This window comes from Branchiostoma lanceolatum, chromosome 14 (genome assembly GCF_035083965.1).
Source record: "Branchiostoma lanceolatum isolate klBraLanc5 chromosome 14, klBraLanc5.hap2, whole genome shotgun sequence".
Lineage (NCBI taxonomy): Eukaryota > Metazoa > Chordata > Leptocardii > Amphioxiformes > Branchiostomatidae > Branchiostoma > Branchiostoma lanceolatum.
Window position 1 is genome coordinate 4,285,958 of NC_089735.1, and position 20,694 is coordinate 4,306,651.

General features: G+C 40.1%; 1 protein-coding gene across 11 annotated transcripts in view; it reads right to left on the bottom strand.

Moving 5' to 3' along the window:
• The window catches only part of LOC136448417 (rap guanine nucleotide exchange factor 2-like), a 95,132-nt gene that overhangs the window by 62,296 nt on the left and 12,142 nt on the right, over positions 1–20,694 (bottom strand). For 10 of the 11 annotated variants that reach the window (XM_066447904.1, XM_066447909.1, XM_066447907.1 and 7 more), the window contains 2 exons: positions 12,155–12,225; positions 7,520–7,576 (listed from right to left, as the gene is read on the bottom strand). In XM_066447904.1, the coding sequence (XP_066304001.1) occupies positions 7,520–7,576; positions 12,155–12,225 (128 nt within the window). Of the gene's footprint in view, positions 1–950; positions 1,028–7,519; positions 7,577–12,154; positions 12,226–20,694 lie in introns of those variants that run through there. The other variant, XM_066447912.1, reaches the window with a different exon arrangement.

Below are 20,694 nucleotides of genomic sequence, written 5' to 3' on the forward strand. Positions count from 1 at the left end.
ATAGGCAGAGTTGCCATGGCAACAGAGGCCTATGTGTCTGGAGGAGAAGCTCTAAAAGACAGGTGCAGACATATGAGGATACGAGGATGGGTTTCTGTAGAGTGCACGGTACATCCAGAGGATGCAGCAGTCCAAATGGATCAGGGACTGAGGGAGACGGAGCAAAGGATTCCGCCTCACCTTTAGGAAGATAAGAGAGCAGACCATCTCCTGGAGAGTTTCCACACCATTGGGGAAGTTTGCCTTATTCGTGGAGTAAGTGGCTTAACCTGTAGGATGTACTCTCCAAGCAGACGAAGCTGGTTTTTGACGTGTTTTAGGCGTTTTTGTTGGGCTTTCCATTTTGTCCCCTTAGTTTTGGTCCCCAAACCCACAGGAGAACACAAAAGAAAAGGGAAAAATAGAAAGCCTGACAAAAACGGCTAAAACACATCAAAAACCAGCCGTACCCACTCCTGTGCTTGGAGATTAGTAGGATGGAGGTCAGCTGCAGACGACAGTACACTTGTCATGCTGTGACTACAACAGGAATTCGGAAAGAAGTGCCAGAACAGTGCAAAACATACTGGAGGATGTACGTCAAAGCTCAGTACACAGAACCTGGGTTCATGTCCAACAAAAGTGTTACATAATCTCTTGATCAAAGTCAATGTCCTGGGGGGGGGGCACTAGAAACAGGATTTCGTCAAACTACAAGTGCAACTTAAAAATCAAAATTCACAGCAATCAACGTAGGCTATATGGATTACCTCTCTCATGGTATATCCTGGCTGTAGTTAAAGTATTCTAACCACAACCAAACAGAGAAATTTGTAAGTATCTCAAAAGGTTTCAGCCGTCTGTGCAAGACACAAAATACAGACGTGACTGAAAGCAAATTCTAGGAACGTTGAAGTCTATTCAGAGCAGCTTTGTTTACTGTCCACAACCAAATACAATGGCAGACTCACCTACACACATAAAGTTTCCAGAAACATGTCAGAATTTCCCATATCCATTGACTAAGTTTGCACGGAAGCAGGATTCCAGTGACTAGTTAACATCAGTGAGTGACGCATCAATTTACGTGGAACACGACAGTAACAATACATCCTGCCTATTCACAGACAACCGCACAAGTTGCCCTCTTCAGTTCACGGTTGAGGTCATAATAAGAATCAACTCCAGGTGTATGCCAACAGTACTGAACTGTGCAGTGACATGACGCGTGGCCATGTACAAATGAACTTGCCTCCGGCAACAGGCCGTGTGGGCATGCGGCCAGCATTATATGTGGATTACCGCCTTTCAAAACTTATTGTATGATAATACATACCGAAACGACATAACCGAGAAACACTAGTAAGAGCGATGATAGGAATTTTAGATTGGACTTTTTCAACATCGTGTCCGAAAGTATAGTCTGAAAGGCTAATGCCAGGAAGTGTTATTTCAAACTTCAATAGACCTAACAAAAACAATAGGTGTAAATGCACAAGTACGTCATGTGCTTTTATTTCAGCAGAAGTGGCTATGTATGTACAATTGTACAACAAAAACAAAAACAAGTTCCTCACGATACATTTGGGCAACAGAAATAGGGAGGAAATGACATTCAATTGCCTAAGAATGCTGGCAGTTCCTGTCTGTCAGAGTTCTGTTGCTTATGTTTATAATACACCTGTCCCCTCCTTTCTAAATTCTAATGACAGGAAGTACGGTCAGTGGTGTACACCATGGGCGTGTACTGAACAAAGGTGTACATGCATATACATGTCAATATTATTGTTGGTCTTGCCAGGGTTCCTTAATGCTAGTTCAGTGGGACAGTGCCATTGGACCTTCTATCATATTGGAGGATGGATATTGTATAATATTAAAACATGCTGCCCAAACTGTGGACAATACTGATTCCAGTCATCATAAGGGATGTTCCAGTAGCTCTTCAAAGTTGAGCTCCTGTCCTGGTTCCAATTGGTTGGTAACTGGTAGTGGTAGACCCCGGTTCAAAACCAGTACAGGGAAGGGTATCTTTGTTGGAGCTGCACCCTCTTTCGGAAGGGACGTAAAGTAGGGGTCCCGATGTTTGAGGAGGTGCATCGAGCATGTAACAACAGCCTCATTACTCAGATGGATACCTACTGGCTGTAATAATACAAGGTGAATGTACATTTGTACATCTAGTAAGAGGAACTTGAGTTCTTCACGAGGCAAGTTTTAGTGATCCATCAATCAATTTGCCTCTGAGGATGGGCAACAATGAGACAGTGACCTTCATGTTACTAACAACTAACAGGCAGAAAGGTGAGCCTGATTAAATGCTCTCTGAATACAGCCGAGTCATCACCATTCCTTTAAATTGCGGACATTGATGCAGTCCAGCCCCTGATGAACCACCACCACCAGAATAGCAGCAGGCAAATTAATTCATGCAGGCACTCTGACATGACCTTGCTGTTCAGGACACACATCTGGGAAAAGCTGCGTTGGTTCGAGGCTTTGAGACCTCAGCAGAGGGGGTGTAGGGGCTTTCAAGAACACCCTTTAGCAGTAGGGGGTTTCGAGAACACCCCTTGGCCGTAGGGGGTTTCGAGAACACCCCTTAGCTGAAGGGGGTTTCAAGAACACCCCTTGCCAGTAGGGGGTTTCGAGAACACACCATCCAACTAGACTAAAAGTTCACTTCACTTCACTTCACTTCCAAAAATTCAGACCATGATTCAAAATTTCATGAAACAACTTCAACTGTAAAGATACTTACAGAGGGAAAGTCATTCAATTTTTTAGCATGATCTAGACACTGATAAAAGAAATAATTATTGTAAGACTATGAGGCTTGAAGTTATAAGAATTACTTGATATCCTCAGGTGACTTTTCTGGCTCCAACCATGCTGTGCTGGCACCAGTCTGTAATGTTATCATTAATCTTGTCTAGAGGAAATGTTAATAAGGGTGCCAATCGAACCCAGCTCGCATTAGGCTAACTCTTCAGGTAGAAAATAGCCTATCTCAACTATCCAGCTGCAAGGATTAAGACAAACAAAGGAAGACTTTTCCATTCTAACTTTCGCTAATCTTCTTATATTAAGAATTGCAAGGTGATGATGAAAGATAAACTTTCACATTCAGACAGTACAACACAGAATTGACCACAAAAAACACTACTGGTAGGGTCTTTGTTACCTCGGGGTGCTGTTTTTGTCTATATTTGTGTGTTTGCAGTCATATTACTCATAACTCAAGATCCTTTGGATGGATTTGTTACAATTTTGGCATGTTGAAAGTTATTGAGGTCCCAATGAAACAAGGCAATTTTGGGCACCAGTGCCTAGTGTTGTAATTTAAAACTACCTGGACATAAATGGAAACAGGCTTCAAAGAAACTGTTTTTCCGGATAATGAGGGAATCAAACACCTTACTTAGCCCATGCGATGTCTGACAATATTAAACACTGAATTTCTTTCGAAGGTTTGTGTCCTATGCCTCTTGTTTCACCTGCATTGAGATGTCTGACAATATTTGAACACAGCATTTCTTTTATCCGTCAAACCCAGGGAAACAGTTGTCAGCCACAAGAGATTTGCCTGGGAACCATAAATGAGATGTAGAGAATCGATTTGCCCAGGTGCTGGGTGTGAAACATGTAAGCATGACAGCTGAAATCCAAGAACAACATCACCGTGGCAAATTGAGCTCCATCACCTGTTACAACCTGCCACAGAACTGGCAGCTTCAAGCAATAACAGGCAGATAAGGCACCACAAGCGAAGGAGGTATTGACACATTCATAAGGTAACTGTCACCTGCCATATCAAGGGTGCTGGAATATACGTCACCATTTGTAGCAGCAGCTATGGTCGCAATGTCATGAGAAGGGTGAATTTTAGATCTAGGGACAGATCTGAATGATGTCATCCTTGTTTTACAACTGTCACCACTCACCACTTGGCCTTGCCAACATTACTCGGAATAAAACTCTACTGGAACTGAGCACAAGTGCATAAATTAATATGGAACGTCAGTATCATTGGACTCTTCTGTAGTCTAGGTGATGATATCATTGTCAACTGCGTTAGTTGTGATTTGATCTTTACTTGAACTGCAAATAGTTGTTGTTTCAAATACTGTCGCCATTGACTAATGATGATATAATGTGATAATGGCAGGACTATTACCATTGATAACAAAAAATTTTTAACACTTGGTTCAAGACTGGTTTGAATTTTTATTTTACTCAAACAAACAATACAGCCAGGAACAAGGCATGATTGAAGTCATTTTCCTAAAGCCACCTCAGCCTGTTCCTATTACAGTTAGAAAACCTGTTATCTGAATCATGTGGTTGTGATGAACTTTTGAGGCTTCGCTGCACCATTAATAGTAGAGGGGTTCTCCAGATATGGATCCTGACAGTCTCCAGAACTGATGCATGCCCTGCTCCATCTCCAAACAAATTGAATCCAGTTAATCCAACCTTTCTGCTTCTTGTCCTTTTGACTCAATGTCATTATTCAATTAATTCTAATCGCATGTGCATAATTTTTTGGTCAAACATCAATACAGGCCCCGAATTATCAATTCTAATTATAAAATGTAATTTTCTAACCAGCAAGTCCCAATTTAAACTGAATATTTTATTTGTCTATTCATCTATTGGTTCAGCATGTTCATTGTATTTATAAACAATGTATCATAAACTGAATATTTGCTGTTGCATTTTGGTGATGCCACATCATTTACAAGTAAACTGGAGTAATGTTTCAAGATGATACCCAGATATATAATATACACAAGATATTGATACCCCTAAGGCTCTTCCTCATCTCAAGGGATTTATTTGGATTAGGCTTTGATTGACACTTCTGCAGGTAAAACTCAGAATTAATCTGTCCTATGAGAATATTTGATGCATGAGATGATATCATCTTTCTCTATCCTTTTTACTCTACAGGCATTTAATATTGATAAGATCAAGGGACATTTTAACAGATATAGAAATTGATCTTTCGACCTGATCAGCTATAAAGAGCAATTAGAAATCATAACATGATGTCCTTTTATGTGAAGCAGACAGAGGAATTTGGTTTGCCCAAATTCACTTTTGATGATGAGTTCAGCCATGAATGCATAATTTCCTAAATACATGTATCATTCATATGAATACATAGGCAGAAACAGATTTTCTATTGTCAGCAGTAGCGAAAGTTGCACCATTACAAAGGTATATTTTTTCAAGAGCACATGTTGTTGAATTCGACTGAAATTTTCAACAAAAGGAAGATTTTTCTTATATTGACTGATTTTATTTGAGAAAAACATGCCAAATCATCAAGACAATCCACCAAGGCATTCTCGAGTTATCATGTTCACGCATAGACACAAGGACCCGAAAACATAACCTTCTTGGCGAAGGTAAATATTATTATAGGTGTAGACTATAGTGACAAACAGCTAGCTGGATGGTCACACATTTCCACATGCTGAACCCTTTTCTGAGATATATCTAGCCTGGTTAGTTTCGTCTGAGTATACAGTTCCTATCAACCTAGGTCCCAGTTGGCCTTTCTGACCCCACAGATATTCAGTGCATTACGACCTAAATATTTCTCCAATCCTTATGTAAACTGTGCAGCGATAACATTAACCACTGCAAATTTTACATACTTTGTACTCAACACTCCTGGTGATACTTTTACAAGGCAATCTTTCCCATCATTTCAGAAAGCAAGACAGGCTTGTCTGCGATCTTGATCTAAACCTTAAAAAAAACCTCCATTCTGGAGCCACATGGAAAGGTTAGACCACAGGGGAAGCGAAGACAGTCGGCGCTGATCTTCAAAAGACGGCACCAAGGTGTAATTCAACGGCAGCTGCGAAAGGAAAACAGGCCGGGAATCCTTCGCCACACAAGATGGTTGCAAATCAGTCACTGGGGTGGGCTGCTCCATTAAAAGGGGAGGCGGGGATTTATTATGAACACAAGTTTTAATAATGATGACACTTTTGGGGGTCAGGAAGGGTGGGTTGGCTTCTCAGCTGTCAGTCACTTCCTCCATGATCACATGTCTGTAATCCTGTCAAAACTAGGGAAGCTGGCAGGATAGAGCAAGACTGACATACTTGCGCTTCAAACACCACCATGACCATGATAGATAACGGTCATTAGTGGGACACTCATTAGTTTTGTCTTGACAAGCTGTGAAAGTGGCATCAAAAAGAACAGAGTATGTAGGAATGCTGTATAGACAGCTCTGCCTGCAAAAAAATCTAACAAGACGTTTTTCTGGGCGGGCCTGGGATTTGTCTACCAGTGGTTCTAAGATACACTACAGCCCATCTTGGACAGGTATTTATATAAATCACATTGTAGCAAACCTTTCCTGTCAAGCTAGCATGGTTAAGCAGACAGAATTGGCAAGACTACAGTAGAGACATCAACAGTGGTAGACAACTGATTACACTAGCAGCTTGGATAAATCTGTGCTCCTGTCTCTAGATCCTACAGTTTCAATCTGAACCAGTTGTCTCTGGTGGCTGTACAGAAAACTGTGTCGACACAAAAGGCATGGGAAAGAGTCCAGAACCTGTTCCAACAAGGCACAATGTTGACCTTTTTGCTCCAGTACCTTCCCCTTTAGAATCCTAACAGGGCAGATTCCACGACCCTTTTTGAACACCCGAGTTCTACACACACAATCGAGGGATAAATCTCCAGGCAGACAGAGAGAGGGGCCTCCCATTGAATGATACGAGTGTGTGTTTTTCACCCATTGCAGCATTAGAAAGCCCTAACTTGACATAAAATCATTCCAAATGGTCCGTAAAAATGAAAACAAACCAAAACCTGTTCTAGTCACCCAAATCTCAGACTTCCTATCCAAAGAAAAACATCTCCCCTCCCCAGTGCTTGGCCCCAGCTGGGACACCGAAATGACTCTACCACATTTGTCTCCACTAGAGAAGCATGCAGGATGTACAATTATCTGGGTAAGATATCATCCACCTATCTATCTTGGTCAGGACATTCTCCAGGCAAAGAGGCTTATTCAATTAGAACTGTTCCACCCACACAGTTTTGAGAAATTAGGCATCCTACCCAATCGTACAGCTATGGAATGAAGAAAATCAGTGCTAATCGGGTATAATGTAACCACTCCGGTCGGTAAACCTTCAGGATGATTAGCATATCAATACATATTCACACTGACATCACAGAGTAATTGTGACTGTCTATTTTGACTGAGGTCAACTGACAACAGCATTCTATCAAAAGAATAACAATGTTGACAAGAAGATAACACTACCATAGTTAACACATAGTTTGTGTCAGTAAAAATCTCAAAACAAAACAGCCTTTGGCAAGATTTCCTCGCATCATGGAACAACTGATGTTTTGTTGTGATTTTAGAGTGTCTTCCGGTCCACATATCAATACACAACTGTCCCTTTCGACTGGTCAATAGGCAATACAATACATCACTACCTCAAGAACAGACTACATAAAGTACAGAGGAGGTTAAAGAAGGGTTTGTACTCACCGATATAGGAGTGTGTTTGCGTCGTGCCACTCATAGCGAACAGTTTTACACATGGCCCTGAGTAACACAGGGGGAAATGGGGACAGGCAGTTAGCCCATGATGTCATTGGAAAAGTTCATTATGAAAATAGGGGTGAAGAGAAATTATTTTTTCACATCATTCACACTACTCACACCAACTACTATAAAAAAAAACACATCTTTTTCTTAGATACTTATCAAATCTTGTTTTTTAATTACAAGAATCATTTCCTAGGAAAGTACAATAAAAAGCACCCCTTTTTTTAAACATGGAGGAATCTGCATTCCTTGGAACTGAAGCCTTTGACCCCTGAGGGTATTGTGGAATGATAATGTTATGCAGATGAGCTGGGGCTATCTCCTGCTACCAATCTGTATACATTGTACATATCGCAAACTGCTGTCAAAAGGTCAATACACCCTGAATATTTCACTACATACATATAGATAATACAAATGTATATTGTAAGTATTCCTAAACGGTTCAAGAGTCTGAGAATTTGACAATTGCTGCTGCAGAAATAAAATCAGTCATCTAGTTAGGCAAATGAGAGAAAAAAAGAAGTCTGGTAATTTGATAGCATAACATATCAATCCTAATTAATGGTTGGTATACCAAACTAATTACTGTGCTAATTAGGCCCAGGCATATTGACTCAGCAGTTGCACCAAAGCAATTGCTGCTAGCATGCTAGCTGCCCCTGGTAATGGTAATGGGGAGATGCAAAGGAATGTACAACACAATTTGCTGCAGACAATTTTGTGACAAGTAAAGTGGATGATAGTATCAGGGAACACATGTGGAGAGGGTTATTTGGTTCGACCAAATTCAGGAATTTAGATCTACTTTAAAGTAGAATAGGAATTGGGAATAAATGCTACATGGGTACATCCTGACTGTATTTCTGCGTTTCACTCAGCGTTCCTGACAAACTGCCATTCTGGTATCTTTGGATTGCTTCTATAGCCTAGTCTAGTTACTCTCCAAGCAGAGGAATGGCTCCGGATGGTTTTTGATGTGTTTTTAGGCAATTTTGTCGGACATTCTATTTTGTCCCGTTTTCTCTATGTCACCAAGCCATACTGTATGGCTTGATGAGATAAAGAAAACAGGACAAAATTGAAAGCCTTACAAAAACACCTTAAACACGTCAAAAACCATCTGGGCCATTCGTCTGCTTGGAGACTGGAGAGTAAAGTCTGGAGGGAATGGTGCTTATGGCACCTGCACATCTTCTAGTACAGCACTCCAGACGTCAATGCAGCACTGTGACCTTTGTGAAATGTCTCAAAAAGGTTCCCTTCTGTCCATCATGGATTTAGAATTTCCTATGATTTTCTGTGTATGATCACGTTTTGCTCAGGAAATCATCGTCAAGGGTTGCATAAAAAACATTGAAAAAAAGGAGGACTCTAGAAGAATTCCATATACATTTTGTATTTTTGGTTTGATACATACACCCCGTTGATCGTTTGTGTTTACATGCTTCCAACCCCTATCTCAGTATCTGTCAGCAGGATTTTGAGCAATCAATTCAGCATGACCCCAAAATGCGACCATGTTATACGGTAGGCTCTACCCACCGCTACTACCTTCGAACACCACATCCATTACTCCACCTGTCAATGGTGAATGGAGACAATTTCGGGTCTAAAACCTGGCACGCATACAAGGGAGTAGAATATCAACCAAGGGACCCAGTATGACAAATCCCAACACTATCTATGATGAAAAATGAGCGAGAGGGTAACTGCATATTTTATACCAACCCAGGTGGGCAGAATGTGGAGAATCCAATGATGGAAATACACCTCAAGGGAGATGTCAGGGTTTTGATTAAATTGCTTCTGGTTGGAAATCGGCCAGATTTGACAGAGGTGGAAAAAGATAGAGCTCTCATTAGGGAGGTGGTAGATGTACTACTGTAAGTTCACTTCCTCTTGCGGCAATTTAATTTTGGGGTAGGAGGTTTTCACTGTGCTTCAAATTTGATATTGAAACAATTCTATAGTACAGTAGTCACACCAGAGAGACATATTCGCAGCGTCATGAATTGGAAGTGACAGATCAGTGCGAAAATAAAACTTTTAAAAAAAATGTCAATATTTACAGTAATATCTCTCAGTATTAAACCAAGACAGCTTGAGTTAGAATGAAATTGATTGATTTTTGCTTTTTCAGGAATTTTAGACAATCTACTTATTAATATTAGTATGATGACAAGTTAGCCACAGACAATAATAAAAAGTGACCCTTCCCAGCAATTACATTTTACCCAAACTTTTAGTCAAAGATACCATAAACTCTTGATTTTCTAACGCCACAAAGTTTAGACGCCCATGACAATTTTATTACATTGCATAATACAAAACAACTAAGCAACTGGATAAAATCTCTAAAGAGTCAATTTAGCCAGGTGCTTGATTCATTTTGTATTCATGATTTAATGTAATGTTCTGGATGTCTTACCTTCGTCGATGTTATATTACATGTACATAGGTTTGCTCAACGTTTTTTAAGCCATGATAGAAGAGAACTTCCAGTTGTAAATCAGTTTTCAATAATCACCAGATTATCTCATTTATGGGTACAGACCCATTATAAATCCAACTCAGCCTACTGTAATCATATCTCCAACCATGACAACCAGGCATGGAAATCAGCAGGCTGACCCAAGTTCATACACAAGCTGAGGGGAAATTGCCAAAGGGATTTAGAAACAATCCTCTAAAGACTAGCATATCCCTTGTGGAGAAAGGTCTGGAACCTTTACAGACGTGATATATATATCCTTCACCAGAAATCTGATTGAAGGTAAAAATTCAATGTTTTCCGTTGATTTTAGGAATGAAAGATATATTGGCTTTGTAGTCAGTAATAAATTTCTTTATTCACAACATATCTATCCTTCACCCAGAAATCCAATTAAACTTTTAAAGGTAAAAATTCAACGTTTTTCGTTGATTCTAGATCTGCAATTGAAAGAAAGATATATTTGCTTTACAGTGAATAATAAAGTTCTTTATTAACAACCAAGGACGGTGACCGAAACATCTGCTGTTATTTTACTAGTTGGTTGTAAATAAAGAACATTGTTATTCAGTCATTCACCAACCTGATGAAATTATTCATATTTGTCTTAGTTTTGCGAATTATTTGCTGATTTGACATAAAATGATAAATGTATGGAATGTACAAAGATGTAAACCGTAATTCCTTTTGGAGTTTTTCCTTTCAGCTAGGCAAAGCCAGGGTCAACACCTTTTGTCAAGTTTGACATTGAATAAATTGAAAAAGACAAATATATAAGAAGTGTGAAATTCAACTTGACATCAAGGGGTCACATTTCTCCTGAACAGATAATGCCTTGGCCTTGTGATAACAAATTGGTGAATGTGACCTAGAACTCCTGCTATTTTCAGCAAATTCATTACACAGCACCTGGAAAGTATAATCCCTGGCACGCAAGTTTGTTCTCCTGAAACATATTTATTTTCATCAAGTTAAGTTAAAGTCCTTCCCGCACCGGAAGGTGCATAAGGCGGCGCCAATCTCTGTTTCCAAAGCCCTTAGGCCACACATCTTTGTGCAAGTCACTACAACAGGGGGCTAGTCCACTGGTAGTGGTGTGCGTTTAACTTAACTTCCATACTCTTTCCCAAAAGCTGAGTGCTAAGCAGAGAAAGCAGTATGTACCATTTTTCAGAGTCTTTGGTATGACCCGGCCGGGGTTCAAACTCACGACCTACCGTATGCAAGGCGAACACTCTACCCTCTAGGCCATTGTACCAGTTATTTTCATCAAACACATGTTTTTTAGGTACCTTTTGACTACACTCGAGATGTGAATGGATCCTGGTGATATTTGGTAGGTGGGTATGGGTAAGTAAAATGAGGGCCAAGTTTTGATAATGGTCCTCCTAGAGGCTTTGTATGGTACTGCAGCATACCTTCCAATTTCTCCATTTTTATATCTCCTGTTCTGTACATGCTACGGACTTATCAACAGTTGTTTTTACCAAATGCTGCTTTCCATGTTTTTGGTGCACTGTGACATTGTTCATCCCTGGAATCCAGAGCATATGTACCGGCCCGCGGTCCGAGTTACCCGGGCCTACCCTTCCGCTCCCCCCCGCCCCACTCTCCGCTAGCCACCCAATCTCCTAGCGGATAGTCAGGCAGGGTAGTTTGTCGGGGCCAGCGGGAGGGTAGGCCCAGGGAAAGCTCGGGCGCGGGCCGGTACAATTGTCCGGGCCGGTACATTGTTTACAAGTATCATGTACATTTTAACCTACATATTATTGCTACCTTTTCTTCACCAAAAAATTCAGTCATTATCTGTAAATTGTGGGTTACAATTTTTTTCAGCCTGGAATCCTGAATTCTACCTGCCCTGTATGCTGCTAGCTGAGCTGCGCAGAAATTCTCAATCTTCCTATTCACTGGTTCAGATGATTGAATTTCACTTTGTGTGCAACTTTGTGGCAGATCCTCTAAACACAGTCTCTCCATCCATTCCCAACCTTTTCTGTAGCCTGGAGTGGATCTCGGCTTGTAGCTTGTTGTGTAGCTTTTGAAAACGGCAAATGTCAAGAGTGATTTTGTGTGCTTACCTCAGGGCGGACTCTCGTAGCGAAGCAAATGCCTCGATCCCATGGAGGTTGGAGTGGATGATCTGTTGGTCCTGAAAAACAGAATGGAGAAAAACCATTAAAAAACATTAGTACTCTGCAGTTACTGTAAAAGGGGAAACAGGGCTCGAAATACTTGGTGCATGTGCACTTGTGTGCACACAAAATTGGAGTGTGCACCTAATTTTTTACTGTGGGTGCACCAGTGCACCTTGATATTTTTGTACGCTATAGCCAGTATAGGGTAAAGGTACTATTGTACACTAGGATACAGAAAATTCTGTAAGTGTAAGTTTCATTAAAGGCAATGTAATCTTTTGTTGTACTTAATTTCATGTATTACTTGTTTGAAATTTTGAAGTTAGTTATAGAACTACAGTTCTTTTAAGAGCGTTGTAGTTATGTTTTGCTGACATTCAATTTATTTTATGAGGTGCACCCAAAATTCTTTCCGTGCACTTAATTTTATTGGTTGGGTGCACCAGTGCACCAATTTCCAAAAATAAATTTCGAGCCCTGGAAAATGTTCGCAGTAGTTTGAATTTCATGTTTTTCTGACATCTTCACTGCGAACTAAAGACTACAGCGAACATGCAATTTCCCTTTTGCATTAAAACCCTGCATGGCAGTTTCAACTGCAAATTTAGAACTACTGTGAATACTCCATTTCCTCTCAACCGCAAAAAGAATCCACACAAACATATCCCCTTTACAGTAGATCTACCTGGAAAGCTTTTCAGAGTATCCCATCACTCTTGCCAATCTACGTTGACCTTGGAAATCGTCACAAGTGCATCACGTCTAAATCTTCAATGATAAAATTTTGTGACGGATGCAAGCGTAATGGCATAAGGATCAGTGGAGAGATCTCGCAGGAGAAAGTGAAACACCAAGACGAACAACCCAACTCAACGTTAACGCTTCAAGGTCCTACTTGGGAAGTTATTTATATCCAGGGTAAAATCCACTACAATTCTTCTAGAGGCAACCAACCTATGTGTTTTCGCAGAAAAGGGAAATACACATCCTGTGTATGGTTTCTACCTAAACACCGTGAAATTACTATGCTAATACCAACAAGACTAATGCTGACAGGATCTACCTTATCCGGTCCCTAACACTTTCTCATTGAAAAGTACTGGAATAAAGACTACACAGTCTCCCTTTAAAACTACCAACCTATGATTATGTCCACAGCTCTGGGCCCTAATGGTATACAGACTCCCCATAAGTAATAGATGGTTGTGAAACATCAAAGGGCTACCCATAGCTGTAAAAAGCATGGGTTTTGTTGGCAAATTGGAACACAGTATACGATGTAACTACTTACGCTACAAATAGAGCTGTAGAAATTTGTGGCTGATAACATAATATTCTATATCAAACCATGACCACCATACATATATTGTAGCAAATATCAGCACTATAATTACTCCAGGCAGGACACATATACTCAAAATCTATTCAAATTACTACGGAGCTAAGTTGGTGTGTGCATAATTTTATACAGTATTGAAAAAGAGGAAAGTAACAAAGATACCAGTGGCAAGCATAATTTATTAATTAAAGGTGCCCTTAGCAATTTCAGGGGGTAAAATTCTGGATAATATTAATAATATTAATAATGCTTTGGGCCCATTTAAGTTTAAGGTATCTGTATACAATGAAGGTACCTGTGTACCTTTTTTCCATTTTGTCCGGCAGAAGCCCTTTGCAAACCTCTCCCAATCAACATGTAAAACTGTTACTCATACCCTTAGTAATAGGGTATCTAGTATTGACAAAATAGCAGGTGACAGAATGGGGAAAGTGCAACTCTCAAATTCAGGGAGGTCTATGCCTAAATCACAGCATGTTTGTCGTTTGTTGGCCCACGGATAGGCAGATACAGTATATTATCTCCAACGTCATTTTAACAGAAGCAGACAGTAGAAACAGAGGAAAATCGCAAAAATATTACTACAGACAGTGTGTAGTGTAAAGAGAAAGAAGTTGTGGTAACTACGGTACATTTGTACAACACTCAGAGGTTTCTTCACACTCACAGTATTCTAAATCTGTCACCAACCTTAACTTATAAAATGGTGGTTAATAATCTCCCTCCCACACAGATACCCTCAGAAGCAGGTCAAGCACTGTGCCCTCTCTCTAAAATCCTTGGACTTAAGTGGAGAAAAGCGGGAAATCTTCGAGCACCAGAGAGCGACAAGCACGCTCGACTTGCTAGGCAAACAGGAGATCAATGGATCTGAGGACAGAAGGTGGCAGGACTACAGCTCATTATGCATGCATGCTGCATTAGCGATTTCACAGTCTCCGCTGCCACACAAACAAGATGGACACTGGAAACTAATACGTTAAGTTGCAAAAAAAGCCACAAACAGAAAAATCTGCTAATTGAGAGGCTTAAAATCTATCCACCAGTGATGCTGTATTATACATGTAACAAGCGATACAATATCTGTATGATCTTCATGAAGTAATAATTCTGGTATACAATTTTTCATCAGCACAGTGATATCCATCTATATGCAAATGGTTGTACAGTAAAGGAAACATAAAAGTCCAGTCTGGCTGATAACAGATCAGTCTAGTACTGCAGTTCCATCAACAGTGGAGGCTCAATGGCCCTCAAGAGGTCTTGTTGGGTGAGATTAATGGATTAATTAAAACCGGTGGATGATAACAAAGAAGATAAATGCAGGAGGTGAGGATAGAGACAGGAGCATGAAACAAGATCATCTATAAATTTGATAAAATTTCTACATAATATACAGAAGTTCAAGTTATTAGAACTCATAAAAGCTATATCATATAACTATATTTTCTACAATTTGCCTATGTATGTAAGTTGATAACCAAAGAACAATAAATCTGTGATCACTTCATATGTACAACAGTGGTCACTTAAAATATGCTTAGCAAGGTAGCACTGAAGCTCCCCCTATCTGCTGTAGTGAGCACTACAGTTTCAGGATCAGTTCATATTTTGTTTGAAGCTTCAGCATTCGTATCATATCCAAAACTTGATATTTTACCAAAGAGTGGTAAAAAACACTTAATTGTGCTAAAGGAAACTTTGTACCAAAAGTGTTAACAACTTAGATACAAACACAGATACCAGCACAAATGCCAGAAAAAACATTGATTCTTATACACTAGGTAAAAGATTGCAGAGTTAGGCAAAGCAGATGAATACATAAAAGTCTCCTCCTTCTAGACTATAGCTAGTGTCATTAGGCCAAGGGAAAAAAAATTGTGTTTCCAGTTAGTGAGCTACACAATATTTGGATCATTAGCTAGTGGTTCTCTTTTCTTTTTTTCTTAAGATTTCCGTCATCAAAGTCATCCAACGAATTTATATTCTAGCAATGTAAAACAGATATGCATTATTCAAGGACAAATATATCTATCAACTGAATGTGTACTACACATTCTTACATCTACTGTTCAAAGCCTTAATCTATTATTAAAAGAGTGTGTCTTTTTTTAATTTTACCACTCAGTTTAAACACTTTCTGTCCTTTGCCAACGGTTGACCTCAAAAAAGGCTAGGGTCGGCAGGGTTTTTTTTTCCTCTGCCTTTTCCTTTACCATATTTCCAAATCATTACTTTCTCCCTAGCCACACCCCTTTCAACCACAGAATAATATTGAATAAATCAAAAGATACGTTGTCACAACATGCTCCCCTTTGTCCAGCCCCATTGATAACAACTGCAAAGACCACTAATGACATTAACATGGCGAGGACCCACATGCAGAAAGCAATTTACTTTCAACAAAAGGCCACCAATTCATTTCTGTAAATAAAACCCGGCTGCTTATATTAGATCAAAATGGAAATGCACATCCATTCAATAATTCAATATGGCTGATGTGATAACCACATGTCTATATGGCAGGTGCGGTAGCACCCATTCAGAACACCCCATTTACCAAATGTTCTTTCAATCGTCATTTGGGCTCGTTAATTAATTCTCAGTGTTTGCTGTGCGTCAGTTGTAAACGTAACGATCGCATTGCCTACGGATGGCGGCAGGATTAGGCCCAATTTATACAGAGTTTTTTCAGATATCTAAAAATCCGCCGACATCTGAGCCTTAGATATCTGGACGCATTTATACACACCGACAGGAAGTACCGCAGGACTCACGCAGCGCGCTGATTGCACTCGTGCGTTTCAAAATGGCAGGAGAACCGCCTGTGTTTTTCGTCATTATGAATATGGTATTCTTTCTTTATCTGACTTGTGTGGCTAAACATGAGGCAGCAAGCAAGGGTTGAGCGTAAGAGGCGTTTGAGGTACCGGGGAAGACGACAGCGACCGGTCAGAATCAACGCTGCGTTCCTACTCGCTGCCCTTGTCGTGGCGGAGGGGGAGGGCCGATCCACCGAACGATCTGGCATCACGAAAGAAGTCCGTCGTCCGTTTGGGAACAAATGGTCCTTGATGCTAAGAAGTTTTCCCGCTTTATCGCCCGCCAAATATGCAAACTAGCGTGAACCCCGACCTCCAGATGTCTACTACGCGACACATTCTGTTTAGACGTCCGGCTGGAGCGGTCGGGGACTCCCGCTGAGTTGTCGGGCGAATGCTTCAGAGTGGTCGGCTGAAATTTTCCCGACATCTAAAAAAACCCTCATTAAGACCATAAAATTCCTGTTTAGACACAGAAAAAAGCTGTCGCCTGGCAGATATCTGCAGTCCAGATATCTAGACAAGCTGTGTGTAAATTGGCCCTTAGTGTTTCACTTGGGACAAAAGCGTAGTTTACACAATTGATCTCCTTACCAATAATGGAATTAATAGATAATCTCTAAGCAGATGTTGGGAGTGAAAATTGTCAAATTTTCTACCTTCTATATAGTCATAGTAAATTCTGGCCATATCTATCAAAATTGACAAACTTGCCCAAAAAAAACATAAAATACAATTATAACACGGTGTATTCCACAATCATGAAGATGTACCAGCCTGAGGGCAATGCACCGTGTTGCATTTCATTGATGTCATACCGACCTGAAAAAACACACACATTTCAATGCAAAATGCACCAGAATTGAGATAATTCGGTTTCCTCAACTCAACATCAATTCCAACGTCTGAATCGACAGATATTACAATTTTCCACAGCGGCGCACGGTGTGTACACAAAGTGCGTTCAAATCATTCAATGGAAGCCTGAGCAATACAACTTCTAACTTGTGCAACACCTTAAAATATAAACCGATCTGGAACACCCGTATCAAACATAATCGCAGCCCAGCTATAACATAAAGCAACTTTCGGTACGGTATCTGCTCTTGAGATCCAAGCTGCTACTGTAGAAGATCAAACAAAGGCAGCTAATGCCAAACACCTGACCACTACCCATTCTACATGTCTATAAGTGGGCCTTCACTTCAACAAGGGGACAAATATTGACATGGGAAGAGGTTCTCAGGACTAGAGCTTTTGTATGTAGCTTCTAATTCTGTATAACGAGGGCTAGAAAAAGGAGGATCCAGGTTCAAACAGAACAAAATCCTTCACCGGGTTATAGAAGAGACAGAGTTGAACATCTCGAAAGCTTCCAAAAAGTAACAAACTCTTTTGTTGTGTGTAACTTACTGTAAGTGTAGTTTGTAAAAAGAATAAAATAAATCCGCTCAAAAAATGTTCAGCTTTTGCTCCTTGCACTGTGTTTATCTCAAGTTGTGATTTGTTTGTTTGCTTTATTTCATCTGCCTGCTTTACTACTTTCCTTGAATAATCTTATAACCAAGGAATAAAATTGGTAGGGCCTTGTTGTAGCATGTGGATAGAAGACATGCCTTTTTGAAACAATACTTAAGTGCATAAAACATTTCATCCAACATACAGCAAGCCTTTCATCTTTCTTTCTGAATGATGTCATACAAAGTTGCAGCTAAGTGCAACATAGCTTGTCTGGACCACCTCCGGAAAGGCTCCAGCGTTCTTCAATAACTTTGCTGTTTTGACACATCTGGTGCCATGCAAAGGTTCAGAGGCGCATATATATGTATACTACAGTAAAATTCCTATCTACGTACGCACACCCCTCCTAATGTACGCAATGTTTCTGGATAGAAAGTATCAAACAATTTAAGTATATATATTATTTATTCTTTATTACTGATTGATTGTGTGGTAGCATTCCACACTTCATTTGCATGAAGATGTACCATACTCTCATGCTGATATGTGATTTTTCCGAGGAAGAACCCCTCCTAACGTACGCACCCCGACTTTGGCGTCAGCCTGGAGCACCTGCTTGCAAAGTTTAAAAAGTGCGTATGTGAATAGGGATTTTACGGTACTCTCCAAGCAGAGGTTAAGCTCCAGCTTGTTCTGCACGTCTTTTAGGCATTTCTATCAGGCTTTCTATTTTGTCAGGTTTTGTTTTCGTCTGTCAGCTAAACGTTTTTTGCTGGTGGAAAAAAAGAAAATCTGACAAAATAGCAAGCCTGATAGAAACTCCTATAAGATGTCCAGAACAAGCTGGAACCTAACCTCTGCTTGGAGAGTACATACATTGTAATAATAAATTTGGATACACTGCAAAAATACCTGAACCACAACATGCTTTATGTTTTCAAGTCCTGAACTCTATCATTAACAGGTGAGGCAATTTGATTGAAAGTAAATGTAGCTCTTTTTGCTTGTTGACTGATTGCCATCCTGCTTATCTAAATTACTTCTTCAGTTTCTGCTTCCTTATATTACTATAACAGATAATATCAAAAGTGTCATATTTTGCTCAGCAGATGGACAGAACAACCTACCCCAAAATTCAAGAGTAACATTATGAAAATCCCAAACGTTCACTGGAATATCATTATTACACATAAGACCAGCATATGAGTAAGATCTTAGGAAAGTATAACCAAACTGAGACACAGTAGACATAACACTTTCAACTGTCTGACAGGTGTTATAGAAACATGTCTTTCTGACTCTGACGTTCTGTTGGTGTATAGAAACTGTATAAAACACATATCCCAGATGCTTCTACTTGCGGCACAACTGGTGTCACTACAGAATTTTATATTATATTGCCACAATTAAATCTAGCAGCCATGCTTGAGAAATCCTGCATAGTATTAGTAAGTTCTATTACTAGAATTAGTCCTATGACAAAAGAACTAGTGCTAAGTTCTGAATCTACTTATCCAAGTGCTTACAGTGTATTAGCAATTGGACAAACCTCTAACAACCCAAAGTACATGCCATCACTTAGAGTTAGACTAGATACTAATTCAAGCTGCACTTTGTACTACTGGCATGTAAACAGCCCTGGCATGAACTCTAGCCCTGAGACTGTCCTCACTCCTAAGTGTTGGACTTGGAGCTTGCCCTTTCCACAGTACACTGTTCCTCATTACTGACATTAGTACACCGGTACCACCTGTCTCTGCTTCGTACATGCAAATTACACCACGTCTGGGTCTAGCACCAAGGCTTATGTCACTTCCAACATGCACAGGAAAGAATGGCATCAAATTGTATAATACAGCCAAGGGAAAAGAGTACCTTAAATCTTGAAACTTTCGAGGTGGTTCTATTTTCGCAGTGACCTGCCCACCGCATTTCCAATGTACTGTAGTCTGTACAACAGAATTGTTTCAACCGAAAACATAAAACACTGCAAAAACCGTCGACATATTTACTCGGACCACGAAAGAATGCCACCACCAAGGTTAATGAATCTATACTGGTACAAGTAGGGGGGTTGGGGAGGGGGCTGAGAAGAGATGGGGGGGTGTAGCTCACAGCTTTAGTAAAACTGGCTGAGTCGAATAAACAAGAAAAGAGCAGAGCGTGCAGTTATCTACATGGGACTATAGCTAGATTAAGATGAGAATATGGCTGATTAAGATAGCATGGTACTAGACAATGCATGCAATACAGGGGTAGCAGATGCTGTATCATGTAGTGTCTTTCAAATTCAGAACAGTACTCAGTAGATACGATTATCCACGTTGATCGATTTGCCATCTGGATGCCCCTCACAACTGACTGCATGGACACCATATTGTTTCTCTTCTTAGGAATTGATTTCCAGGCCCTGATGTGACAGCGTGGCTAAGGCAAGACAAATTATGAAAACATTGACACAAAAATTATTTGACACTTGATGACTTGGTATCATCCAACTGACAGGTGGTCTCTTAAGTACACAGGTATTCCATTATGCAGGGAGACTGCATATTTCCTTGTACCATGCATGCAGAGAATCCAGCATGTCCCATTGGACTTAACATGCAGACTTGTGTCTGGTACAAGCATTTCCTTTGAACTGAAGGTTAACACACCAGCATTCCTACAATTAGTGCAGAAAGCAAAACAGAGAAAGATAGAAAATTGACACCAATTTTCTTTCAGCAACTAAGCAAGGGGAGCAAATATTTTTATACTAAAATTCTTACGAGAATTGGATAAGACTGACATATAGTGATAAAGAATTAAAATGTCTAACATCAAGATGTAAAGCTCCCAACATAACGCTCTCGGAGTTG